The sequence below is a fragment of the Actinia tenebrosa genome, unplaced genomic scaffold (assembly GCF_029948245.1).
Source record: "Actinia tenebrosa isolate PJP-AT-01 unplaced genomic scaffold, QUT_ActTen_1.0 PGA_scaffold5__44_contigs__length_20552954, whole genome shotgun sequence".
NCBI classification, from domain to species: domain Eukaryota; kingdom Metazoa; phylum Cnidaria; class Anthozoa; order Actiniaria; family Actiniidae; genus Actinia; species Actinia tenebrosa.
This window is the reverse complement of record NW_028292582.1, coordinates 3337243-3351041: the sequence shown is the minus strand read 5'-3', so window position 1 is coordinate 3351041 and position 13799 is coordinate 3337243. Positions and strand designations below refer to the sequence as shown.

Genomic DNA, 13799 nt, shown 5'->3' with positions numbered 1-13799 from the left:
TGAATGGTTTACTGTCCTGCGAAAGAATAATAAATCACCTCGTAATCCTTGTAGTACTAGGATTGTTTAATTTCAGGTTTGGATTTCGATAGAAAACCTAGATTTAACCTTGTTTTGAAGTTGGGGGTCAAACTCTGTATCTAACTATAGAAATAGGGCGTGGTGGGTTTTTAAACCAGTTAGAACGCTCTGGTTTGCATTGAAATTCAATGTAAATTCTCGACCTGCTGTACCGTTTTATTTAAAACAAATACTGTGTAGTTGTTTGTGGGCCAATATTTTGATGCCACTGAGAAACATACTGGGACGGTGATTGGTTCGGTGTTGTCCGAGTCGGAGCTATGTGATACCTGTGCCCATAGAACATCTTCGAATACGACACAAAACGGCCGTGTGTGTTCCTCTATTTCAGATTCATTTAATCAGGGCAGGGATGGATAGCTCTTTTAAGAAGTCGCTTTTGCCGCAAACCATAGACCTGGTGTTTTACTTGTTTTTCTTTCTTTTCCCGATTACAAGGTTCGACCCTGAAGATAAAATAAACTGTTATCCCACCTGTAATATGGCTGCGATTCCTGATAAAAGCAAGACTTTTCCTTCGAGCTGCATTCTATAGATTTGCCTTTCTTTAAGCAATCAGCGACGGTTATCTTGTTTGTGCAGTGATGACAAGAAATAGCGTCAACTGGAGGAAGAAATTAATCTTCAGTAGAGAAGGTATACTTGACAGTGTTATATTATAAAAAGAAAAGAACAAAGGCAAGGCAAGGCAAGGCAAGGCAAGGCAAGGCAAGGCAAAGCAAGGCAAGGCAAGGAAAGGCGAGGCGAGGCGAGGCAAGAAAATAATTAAAAGACAAAAAAGGGAAAGAAAACTAAAGCGGAAAAGGAGAATGAAAGGTACAGAATGCATAGCAAAGCAAACATTACCAGATCTTCTCAGAAACCAGGAGAAATACCATTTCAATACAAGATACATACATACATACATACCTTGGCCACATAAAGCAAAGACGATTACAAGAGAAGCGATCAGAAGAATGTACTTCATTCTTCATGTCCCAAAAACAAATAAGCTTGAATTAACGTCCTTGACCAATTATGACGTAACATACTTTACCATGGTAACCAAAATGAAAATTGGTGAACGCGCGCGGAAGAGCTAGCTCGCGCACCTGGTACAATCCGTTAAGGGTTCCGTAATCTGATTGGTTCTTAGCAATACGTACTTACGAAAACCGCCCCTATCGTCGCAAGAGCTGGCTTCACGATCGAACGCAGCGCTGGCTCGGAAATCCAAGAAAAGAAGTCTATGATTTCGTGCTGCGGCTGAGAGGAATGAATAAGCTTATATAAAATATGTTTTTCTCTTAAATTTTCGTTAACGATTTTGCCCATAGCCAGTTTTCAAACTTGTCACGAAACTAAAACATTTGTTGTGAGGCAAGTTTTAGAAGCTGCAACTATCTCGTAACGGCACTAACTAGCCAATCAGCGTAAAGATCTAGAATTGGACATAAAAGTCCCAACTTGCAACAACTCGGAAACTGGGTTCTAAAACGAGCAACATTTACAAACTTGAAGGTTTTGTTTCTGATATTTACCTGCCTTTAAGGCCGAGAGAGTATAGCTTCCATAATAAAAGTGAACAAGAAAAATTCATTATGCACGTATCGCCGGTTTTCCTATATAATAGCCCCCTTCACAGTTCCCAGCGCCATCTTGAAAGGTAACCGTGCCTTTGCACCGAAGTGAGACGAACGGTGAGCTTGCAATGATAGAGCAAGATCGATGCAAGGGCACGGCTACCTTTCAAGATGGCGCTGGGAACTGCGAAAGGGACCATTCTTTGGTGTTACACTTGAATGTATTTTATCATTCAGACTCGGCATATATCATGTAGTTTGCCAAAAGGGAAAAAGCTTATGAAGGTGCTCACTCATAATGTTTTAATTAGATTATATTATTATTCGCACTTGAATTATATTATCGTATACATGAAACAATGAACGACTACAATAATAAATTAAGATAATTTAAACAATCTACGCAGCAAAACCAATCATTATAATCTCTTGCTATGATACATGCATTGATACGCTGCACTTGATATGGTCATACAAGCCAAAGATTGGCTTAAAATCGATAAAAGTGTTAATAATTCCAGTTTTTTCAATCCGGAAAGTCACAATAAAATATTTCAAAGAGCTGATATAACTAGTTTGTAATGTTTTGAGGCAAGTTTATATGTTCTACAAAGAGAAGGCCATATGTTGTCCTAATACAACCTAACCGTAATAACACTTCATACCTAAACTACCACAACCCTTTTTAAAATCTCTGTTCATATTCAAATTTAAAACTCTTTTGAGGATACCAAGACAATGGTGAAAATTAGCAAAACAAAAAAGCTACCGAAAGGGATTCTGGAAGCGTAGGTATGAAACGTACTCCATAATTGATTATTATCACGTGATTATTATAACACAGTATGTAGTTTACCCAGACTCCTCTCGTCCGAATTCAATCTATATCACATCGTATGTTTCAGAACATACTCGCATTCTGATTGGATGAGCTTTGCTCATGCCATCATGGTAAGCCCTTTGTGTTTCGCACACAAACGGTATCTATTCAAATACAGTGTAACAGCATTCTAGATCAAGTTTAGTTTTAGGATAATTCATGATTCATCCATGTGCTCGCAGTCTTTATCACTTTGCTCTTCTCCAGCTTCCATTTCCACATCTCCTTCGTTTGCAATAGGCGTATTTTCCTCATGGTCCTTATCGTTCTCGGTTGGCATTTACGTTGTATTGTTTCCACTAGCAATTACATCTTGGCTAGTTCCTCCAATATTTCCTCCTCTTACATTGACAGTATTCGAATCCTCTCCACCCGTCCCTTGATTGTCATTCACCTTCTCGCCATCTTCAGTGTGTTCCACTTTTTTCTTTTTTTCTTCACCAAGCACTTTCGCTTTATCCGTGGGCTTCCTTTTTCCTTCTTGTTCAGCTTCTTTTCGTGGTTGTTCAGTTTCTCCAGTCACCTTGTTATCTTTTCCTGGTTGTTCAGTTGTTTTTTCCCCGGTTTTTTCCCCGGTGGTCTTCATCTCGTTATTATCATTATCCTTTCCTTTTCCATCCAGTTTTTCCTTAAAAAATTTAAAGACCGAATCTTTAGCATAGTGTGATGTGCAGACGTGTTCTGTCGTGCCTACAGAAGGAAAATATAAACCCATATTTTACTGAAATAATATATAGATAAAAAAGTGTACTTTAGGCAAACATTTATAACCCTCAACACCATCTGGCCTACATCTTTATCTTTCCATATACATACCTGCAGATACTAGTTCACCAGTGTCACCTTCATAGTACGAATGTATTGGAGTGTTCAGTTTATCGCTCGACGAAACCCAGTTTCTTGTTCTCTGATCAGCAATGAAGAACAGTGAATTACCATTAGTGATATTTTATAAACAAGCTAGTGGACTGCATATTATGCGTTCTGATTGGCTATGCTATTGCTGGTCTAGCTCTCATAGTATTTTAGAGAAAACTGAAGTCAGCTTTTGAAATAGCAAAAAAAAAAAAATACTGAAAGGATGGCGAGTAGTGGTAGTACACTCTTTGGGGTCTCCGGTTCGATTCCTGTAGTCGGCATCTCATGTGAGTACGTCTGTTAGGTATTTCCCTTGATTCAAAGGGATTTTCTCCGCGGGTTCTCCGGTTTTCCTCCCTCCGCCGGCGCAAAACCTAATTTCCAATTCGCTCTGTAAATTAGCTTTGCCCTGACTTTTGTTTTCAGGTAACAATAAAATTTATCCTTTTTCTGACCTAACCTACTGATACATGCACCATATTAATGTCTGTATTGACTTTGAGATTTATGTATACGAGACACTACTGAGTTTCATATCGAGTGGGAGGACTGGGGAAACCGGAAAACTGTTGACCAGGCTGGATAAAATGAACAATTTTACATATACTCAGTATTTCAATAAAGTTAGTCACCTGAAAAGTGACAAAGCTGACATTGACAAGGATTATGGGTAGATACATTTTACATGTTTCAACCGCTTGATAACTATTGATGTACTTGCACATCTTTACCAGTTACAGTCTCACCTCTTCTGAGCATCCTCAAGCTGCAGATTGTATCAAAAAAGCTTTACTTGTTTGAAATGACTTGTTTCCCATGATTCTCAGTGATCTCAGCTTTCTAGGTTTTCGGTGACTAACTTTATTGAAATAAGTATATGTAGTAGTATGATGCCATTGAGCTTGACAAATGCAGCCCGATTTTGACCGAATGATAAAAAATCACTGAGAAATGGAGATACTCTTACTCGTCTTTCCACGATATGAAACACAACAAAGATCAAAGCAATGCAAGTCTATACACAGGGAGCCCAATTTAGATAAAAGTGCAAGAAGCAAAGAATATTTGGAAAATATTATTCAAATTGGGTACGAGGCTAAGAAAGTACGCTGAATAATACATGCTAACAGGAGAACCATGAAAACATATTTATTTTCGTCTAGTATTTTTATCTAAATTGGGTTTCCTGTGGTTCGTACCAAGAGCTTTTCAAAGTCAAACGTTTTTTACTCTAGTTACTACCTTTTTGAAAAACTGTTTGATATCACTTGATTCGTAGCGGTCAACACTGTGAACAGAATCTGTAAAAGCTACAGCCTTGATGCGTTCCTTAGCTTCTTTGATGTTTCTTAACTAAAACAACACCACAGTAAAGGAACACTTTGAGTGAGAAAACGTACGAGACTCACTCATAGCAGTTAAACGAAAAGACATACCGTAACACTGACAAGAAAGAAATGAAATGAAAAGAGATGGCACAGAATGTGATTAAATATATATGAGACAGGATGAAATAGATATATAGATAAAGTGGGATAAAATGAGATGGGCTTTGAAAGTTGAGGGAAAAAAATATATTTTACATCCTTCCTGTACCTATTTGCAACACTCAACACAACACCACACCACACCACAATAAACAATCTATACACAACACCCAACACGCAACGCACAACACGCAACACCCAACACCCAAAACCAAACCCCAACACCCAACACCCAAAATGCAACACCCAACACCCAACATGCAACACCCAAAACCAACACCCAACACCCAACATGCAACACCCAACACCAAACATGCAACACCCAACATGCAACACCCAACACCCAACATGCAACACCCAACACCCAACATGCAACACCCAAAACCAACACCCAAAACCAACACCCAACATGCAACACCCAACACCCAACATGCAACACCCAATGCACAACACCCAAAACCAAACCCCAACACCCAATTCCCAACACACAACATCCAACACCCAAAACCCAACACCCAAAGCACAACACCCAACACCCAAAACCAAACAGTGCACTTGAAGCACATGCCACCCAATTCATGCCAGTGCCCAAAGAGATGAGAATGGGAATGAGAGTAGAAATGATTTGAAAGGAAACAATAAGACAGAGGAAGAGATAAGAGACAGTGCACTTGAAGCACATGTCACCCAATTCATGCTAGTGCCCAAACAGATGAGAACGGGACTGAAATGCAATTAACATGATGGAAAATAGCCATGAGTTTAAATATCATAAAAATAATATACAAAGTATAGAGCGTTTTCATGTGACGTCACAGCGACCATTATGGGGTACCAAAACAATACATTTTCTATCCTCCGGGAACTGAACTCTATTTTTATGCAAGTACTGTGCAGAAAGTTTCTATTGTTTATGGCTGCCTTCTCACGTGAGTGAAAACGCTTTATCACTATCAAATTAGTTGCATCTTTAAGAGGTAAGGCAGCAAAATACTTACACCATGAAGAACTACTACCCCACCAAAACTATGTGCAACAATCACGATGTGTTTGGCCTTGGCCTTCTTGATGAAGTTGTTCCAGACATAAACAAAGTGATCCTGGGGATTCTCACTGCCCTGTGAAAGACATGTTAGGCCATGTCAGTGTTATTGGGAAACATAATTAAGCATTAATGACGATGACTGGAATTCAGATCGTTAGATGTTTAAAGTACTGCACGTGTACTGGGGAGCATAGAATCAAAGTGATGCCATCAAATTCCAAAATTTGCAATAGTAATCCACTGTTTTCCCATTTCAGGCCAATGTCAATCAATCAATATTATTCAGTACAGAAATATGACATAAAAGTACAAACTACCTTTGATTTAACTTAAAAGTTAGACTAGATAGGTAGCTACTTAGTAGATAGATTTAAATTAGATTTCAATTTAGATTTAAATATGTCATTCCCTAGAGTATTTTTTCTTCGTTTAATGTTTGCACATGAGAAGACACATGAATATGGACACAACTCAAACAAAAAACTTATTCTCCAGAGAAAGAAATGTGGTCTGAAATAGGCAAAACTTTACGTCCAAGTGGATTAGGTCTTATGTTGAATTCAGTTCTGAAATGTTTATGTTTGGAAAGAAAACATAAAATAAGGAACGTAAAAAGAAAACATAAAATGAAAAACATAACATAGCAAAAGGAGGAGTACCTTAATGCGCTTGTGCAGTTTTTCATCATAATTATGATTACCATTAGTAATAAGCACACCAAAACCTTCCTGGGGAAAAAACATGATAATTTCTTGAATATTATTGAGTATGGAATATGTATGATCACCCTGCTTCATGTGATGTTACAATGTAGAATAGTTTTGAAGTGGGAAATGGTAAGACAGGTTCACAGTTGTGTCGAAGCTGTACCATGTTCTACTTTAAGGCATAGTTAACTATGCTTAAGCATACAAAAAAAAATAACGAATCCTTTTTATAAGGACATACATGGGTATTGCTTGCACACATCCTTTTTACACATAAGTTTGGAGCCTGGGCACTCATTGTGATAACATCATGCAAATGTTTTTATAGCCAAAATGAAAAAGGGTGCAAAATATCAAAGAAACAAGTTTTTGTTCACTTCTTCAAACTCTCATAGCTTTGAAACTTAACAATATATGTTAGTACCCCTCTTTTGTATTTCATTTTTTGAAGTAATTTATATAAATACCTAAAAAACTTTACAAGAACTTTTTTCATAACTTTAACAACTATGCTTTTGTTTAAATTGAAATCCGATATTTCATGTATAATTGAAATGTGTAGCTCCAGAAATTATCCATACCCCCTGCCCCCCTCCCTCCACAGAGGAATTTTGAATTTCTGAGGGGTAGGGAGGGGTAGGGGGTCAGAGAAAGAACAAAAGAGTTTTATGGAAGGAAGTTGGAATTTCTGAGGGTTTGGGGTTAACGTTTCTGGAAAAAATCCTTCATTCAGAGGGGGTTATGGATAATTTTTGGATTATTTAATGAACTACACAATAGAATTTCATGTAACATAAAGCATTGGGTCATCTATTAATTTCCAAAATGATAATTAAAATAAGAATAAGAATAAGAATAAGAAGGATAAACATTATATAAGAGAATAAAGCTTGAATGAAGATGGGAATATAAATAAAATAGAAAATTAAAAAAAAATAATTAAAAACATAGGGTAATCCAGCAAATATCAATGGGAAATAATAAAATTATACAATCAGGAAAGTCTAACTGGTATACTATAGAAATGGTTAATGGCTTTATGGTATTTTATTAGCATTCAATAAAAAAATTATCACATACCTTTATTGCTTTTTCAATATATGGAACCATTGTCCCACTTTCAAAACTGTCATTGATGATCAAGCTGTATTAATAGTAAAAATGAATAAAGTTAGCTGAGTGCAATAATATTGTTTATTGTAAAAGTTAAACTTCATCATCATCCTCACGTCACATTGACGCAAGTGAAAAACGTCTGTACATGCTCTGAATCTTTATGCAAATTAGTCAAAACATCTTCATGTTATTGTAAAAGATATATTTTGACTTTCGAACATGCCTGATGAATTGGACTTAACAAAATGCCAAATCTTAGTGTCCATGCTTGAAAGTTAAGGCTAATTCTTTCATATTGTGTTCGTTAAATTACAGCATCTTGGTCTCACAAAAGTATACTCACAAAATGTTTTGTATACTTGGAGAAAACAAACATTTATTTTCTCACTAAAACTCTTCTAAATTCTTAGAAACCGTGCTGAGATGCACGCATGCTCAAACGTTTTTCTCTGACTTGTGTCTGTCACATCACATTGTGTTAAACGTCACATGACATCATATGACATCATGTTATGTCATGCCATGTCTTGTCATGTTATATGTTTTGCTCCTAATGTTCAGTAGAGCATTAAGGAAAAGAGGGCTGTACAGAGCAGGTCTCTTAAGAGGCAAGATTAAAAAGAGGGTTCAATATAGGAATGCAATACATTCATTCCTGTGATTTGACTCTCAAAATCAGGATAATCAAGATATCCAGTTTGATTGGCATTTGAGCAAAACGCCCTATTCCCATTATATTTCTTACATAATATTTTTTGTCTTTTTCAAAATAATAATTTATTCTAACATATTGTATATCATTTCATATGAAAAATCTAATTGCCATCAATACTTTTTAACTTAGAGTTTATTCCCTTATTAACTGTTATCATTATGAAAATGGTCAGTAAGATAGCACTTGTTTTGATCTCTCCCCTGCGTCAGGACCATGGTCAAACCATGGTCAAACATGATTAAAACATGTTAGAACATGGTCAAGCAAACATGGTTGACCATGGTTTGTCCATGATGTGACCATGTTTTGACCATGGTCAACCATGAACGTTAAATTGCACAAGTTTAACCATGGTCAACCATGGTCAGTTAGTGTTATGCTAGGTAAAAGAACAACCATGGTTTGACCATGGTCAACCATGTTTAAAAGCAAAATCAATACCATGGTAGACCATGGTCAACCATGTTTGAAAGCAATATCAATACCATGGTTTACCATGGTCAACCATGTTTGAAAGCAAAATCAATACCGTGGTTTACCATGGTCAACAATGTTTTAAAGCAAAATCAATACCATGGTAGACCATGGTCAACCGTGTTTGAAAGCAATATCAATACCATGGTTTACCATGGTCAACCATGTTTGCAAACAGCACCCGTACAGCATGGTCAAGAAAAACCTACATAAATATACAATATCAGCTTGCAAATCATACTGAGCAGTAGTATAATTCACTCATTAATAGAAGGAACAAAATAAAATAAAACAATTATTGCCTTTTCAAACAAATATTTGCACTCACTTTTTTAATGCAACAGAAAATAATTTGAATACAATCAGCATGTAAATATAAGCCAAAATTTTTGTTTCTACACTAAAGTTACAATCATGAAATTTGGTTGGCCTGGTGCTCTTTTGTCCTGACAACTTACTGTACTTTCTGTTCAATGCTTAATGCACATCTACAGTATGGTAATAATTTTTAGAATTATTTATATTTTGTCATATTATAATACACTCAATAAAATAACTTGATTATGTATACAGCCAATCTGTTTATGCATTTTAATGTGCTAACTAGAATGTTTTCCCATATTTATATCAATTAATGTCTTTTCTTGGTAAAATCAAGCAAAATGTATTTTGACCATGGTTGACAGTGTGCCATTGTCATCATTATTTTCTGATCATGGTCAGCCACCATGGTTAGACCAAAGTCAAAACATGGTTGACCATGGTTGACAATGAAAAACCATGGTACCATGGTCATTCTAACGCAGGGGCATCCCTAAAGTGTCGTCCTCACTATGACATAAGGCAACATAAGCACAAGCAGAAGCATATTAAAAAGAAGGAGATTGCTTTGATCCTTGTGCTTATGTTACAGTGAGGACGTCAACAGAGAAGTGAGTGGGCTTGATACCCTTAGGTCTGTGTTTATGCTTATACTTATCTCGCTAGTGAAAACCATGCTTCACATGATATATTACAAACCTTCTTGCCCATTGACCAGCTCGTACCACACCACTGCCATGGATGAGAATCATCAATTTGTCACATTCAGGAGCATCTTTACTCATGAAGAAAAACCCTTTGGGTTTATTTGGATGAGCATCAACCTGCACAATTTGAATGAATGAGAATAGTGAGAATTATGAGAATGAGATGCAAATCAAAATGGGAATACAGTGGATGAGAATAAAGTGCTAGTTAATAACATTGAATAAGAATAGAGAGAAGGACAATGAAATGCAAATAACAGAGAATGGTAATAGAGAGAAAATGTGAATGAAATGCAAATAAGATTAAATGAAATAGAGATGAGAAGCAAATAAGAGAAAATTGGACTAGTGAGAATGAGATGGAAAGAAGAATGAATGAGAATAGAGTCCATTCTGTTACTACTTTACGTACATACATACTAAATGATAAAAGAATTTGTATTCATCTTACTGGAATGGTAACTTTCTCAAGGTCAAGCTTGTTTTCAAGGTATTCATAGACATATTCTGTAATAGCCTGAAATAGTAATCAGTGAAGATATCAAGACATAACCACAATTGGCTGCTGGCTGGCTGGTTTTTTTTTTTTTTCTTCTTTCTTTCTTCAGATGGGAAGTGGGGAAGTTTGGCAATATATCGTAAAATTATGCTTATCGAGAAATGACACAGCAGCCAGTAGTAAAATGCAGTTGAGCATTTCTAAAGTACAGCTAGATATAGATTGAAAAATAGTATAAAACTATAACAAATATTTTGAAATCTACAATTTACTCCTCCCCCTGGGGATTGGTAAATAAAGGAATAAATAACAAACAAACGAACAATAAGGTTTATATGTATATACACCTTCTATAAACCTTCTATAAACCTTATATAAACCTAATTATAACCTTATATAAACCTTATGTTTATATGTATATACAGACATCTCCACAGAATCAGCCTTTATAAAATGAAAACTTTCACGTGTGGAAAGAGGCCTAGAAAACCAAAGAATCTGGAGAAAAACCCTCGATCAAAGTATAAGGAAAAGAAACATGCAACTCAATATATTTACAAATAACTATAATTTTCAAAATTGATAGGGATAGTGTTCTCATTGCCATTAAAAGTTTCTTTTTTCCTAACATTTTACAAGCTTTAATAATGTGAAAATGTATATATACACATTTGAATATTGTAAGTATTACCTCTCCTATTTCTTCATATCTTTGCTGGTTTAGTTCTTTCTCGCGGTACACATCAAATTTGAAGTTTTTTCCAGTTTTTATGTCCCGAAGTTTATGTTGATCATTAACCTCTGTGAGCAAACAATTAAATATTAAACAATCAACAAAGTCAAGACTAAACTTAATCTTGCCATAACTCTCACAGCTATCAAAACAAGCAATCCTACCTTGAAATTCATAGCCATATTCCTCGATTGACAGCCTTTCTTTGCTCATTGCCTCTTCTAATGTCCTTTTAGTGTTAGTGTTAGCTATTTAGAAGTGAAATGTCTAGTTTTAGAAAATTTAAAATTTGTTTAAAAGGATCCCCCTACCATCCGGAACTTCCTATTTTCGTCCATACAAACTCTGTAATTTTGTCCTTTCTCTGGTCCCCCTCGACTCCCCTCCAAAATTCCCAATTTCCTCTGTGGATGGGGTATGCATATTCTCTGGAGCTACACAATAATTAACTTAGAAGTAAGAACTGTACCCCAAAACAATTCTGTCAAAATACAGTATTCAATAACGTATCTCTTGGTTGAGAAGTTATAAATAAGTTGTCTAATTGGCTTTCTTCAAATATGCTGCTTACATACTGTAGTAGCCAGTAGTATTTTCAGTTGTAATCATTTGAGGATGCATTTATGCATCTTTATGTATATTCATAATAAGCTTAAATGTATCATTATCAAACTCAAACGGATTTCTACACTGGAGTGACTTTATAACTTGTCCCGTGAAAGAATAGTAAGCATATAGGAGTAGAAACTAATTCTATTTCTTTTGTATTACTTTGATTATAAGTCGCTTATTGTACACCTTTTTTCAGTCGGGCCAAATGAAATAGCTCAAATATTTAAGACCTTTGTAAGGAAATGTTCGTGGTATATACAACAATGAAAATCTCATAGAACAAAGTATGGCCCAATATGTAATACTTACAGTTGCCCATAGCCATTCTTTCCCTTTCTTTCAGCCAAAACCTCAAACGACTTCTGTAAAAATTGGCTGTACAAGAGTCTTTGTACTCGTTGGATTCCAAGAAACTACAAGACTGGAAAATTTGCAAACAAAAATTCAAATTGATCTAGCTTTTACAGACAAGTAAATATAAACTTCACACTACTTAAGAGTGACTGTCTGTAACCATCGAGCAAAACGTGGCAAACTTCGAAAAATCGATTTCGCTCATACTTTCAAGTTAGTTAGGGTAATGTATCCTAAGAATCGCTGTATAGTTGGTTTGATCAAATAATGCTTTATTATGGAGAAAAATGGAATTTTTCAAACACTCCCAAAAACGGCGTTCGTGACAGTAAATTTTGACTCAACTTTCGCGGCTGCTGGACAAAAAAAAAAATATATATATATATATTTATTTATACACGATAAGTTATATACAGCGTAGCTGATTTGGTCGTGTTCTAATCCTAGGTCCTAAGCTATACTAGTCCTCTCACTCTCACCCACACACATTCTCTCTCTCTCTCTCTCTCTCTCTCATTCTCTCGATCTTATCTACTACTAAGCTAATTATTACATAATTTAATATTTTGACTGGAAAGAGTCATTACATCTTTAGTTGAGATATGTCCTTTTTAAAGTGCAAATGAACCCTTCGACAATACTTTCAGTACTGGTTCTGCATAAAGTAAATAGTTGAATGGTATAATATTTCTTGATTTGAGTGATGCGTCTCTAAGTTATGAAGGTTTATACTTCCAATATGCTAATAAGTGTGACGTCAGGTAAGGTATTTGAGTGTTTTTGTTGTAACTAGTAATACTAAATGCCGGGCATTTTGAAAATACAAATTCAAAATTGCTTTCATGTAAAACATGAGTAAAATAATGATGCTTTTTAAATACTGTTTCTATGAACCAGTTCAATTTTGTATATTTAATTAAGCCTTAATAGACGTCACATTTATTAGCATAATTTTATTCGCTAGACGTGTGTTTAGAGTATCAAAAAGTAGGTCTTACAAAAATATTCATTCTGAATGTGCTTAACCTCTCAGTCGCGTGAAACTTCGCTGGTTGATTATTCAGATGTTGGTCTTTCTAGTGATGTAAAGAAATCTTTGTGCAAATGATTGTGTGTCACGCAGTATGTCTTCAAACTTTGGTCAAATTACTCATTTCTGACCTCTGGCCGCTTTCTATAACAGACAAGATACTAGTGTTTATAAGTAAAATATAAACTCAAAAACAAGCCTAAAACACTTTTATAGCCTTAAATAATGTAGCTGTTTAAGAATTCTTACCTGGCAAACTCTGAAACCTGGATTTTTATGAATGTTTTTAGACACAACATCGATCTGGTTTCTTTCATTACCGAGACTCGAACTTGTCAACGGCCGAGTGCCACAGGGAGCCCAACCTTTCTTGTTGTGGTGCAAAACACAGGAAACCCAGATTGATAAAAAAATCGTTTTAATTTGTTTTAATGATGATGCAAACACACACAATAAAAAAATTCACAACTATTCCAGTAAAACTTGCTGAATTACATGATAATCTATAATCTATAATGAATGACTAATAAAGAGGGGGAAAACCTGCAGTAGAACCTTACTAATGGTAACAGTTCTAAATTGATTTTAAAGAAGTTGAACCGTATACACTACATGCAA

At 35.5% G+C, this 13799-nt stretch overlaps 1 protein-coding gene across 1 annotated transcript; it reads right to left on the bottom strand.

Annotated features, from left to right (window-relative positions):
• Positions 1 to 1931: 1931 nt before the first annotated feature.
• LOC116301780 (cotranscriptional regulator ARB2A) lies at positions 1932 to 13497 on the bottom strand. Its single transcript, XM_089038455.1, has 12 exons — positions 13431 to 13497; positions 12107 to 12218; positions 11350 to 11433; positions 11144 to 11253; positions 10405 to 10470; positions 9946 to 10070; positions 7701 to 7764; positions 6573 to 6641; positions 5867 to 5986; positions 4624 to 4734; positions 3340 to 3430; positions 1932 to 3213 (listed from the first exon to the last, which is right to left on the bottom strand). The coding sequence occupies exons 2-12, from the start codon at positions 12120 to 12122 to the stop codon at positions 2804 to 2806; spliced, it is 1266 nt and encodes a 421-aa protein (XP_088894581.1). The 5' UTR covers positions 12123 to 12218; positions 13431 to 13497; the 3' UTR covers positions 1932 to 2803.
• Between the last annotated feature and the right edge of the window lie 302 nt (positions 13498 to 13799).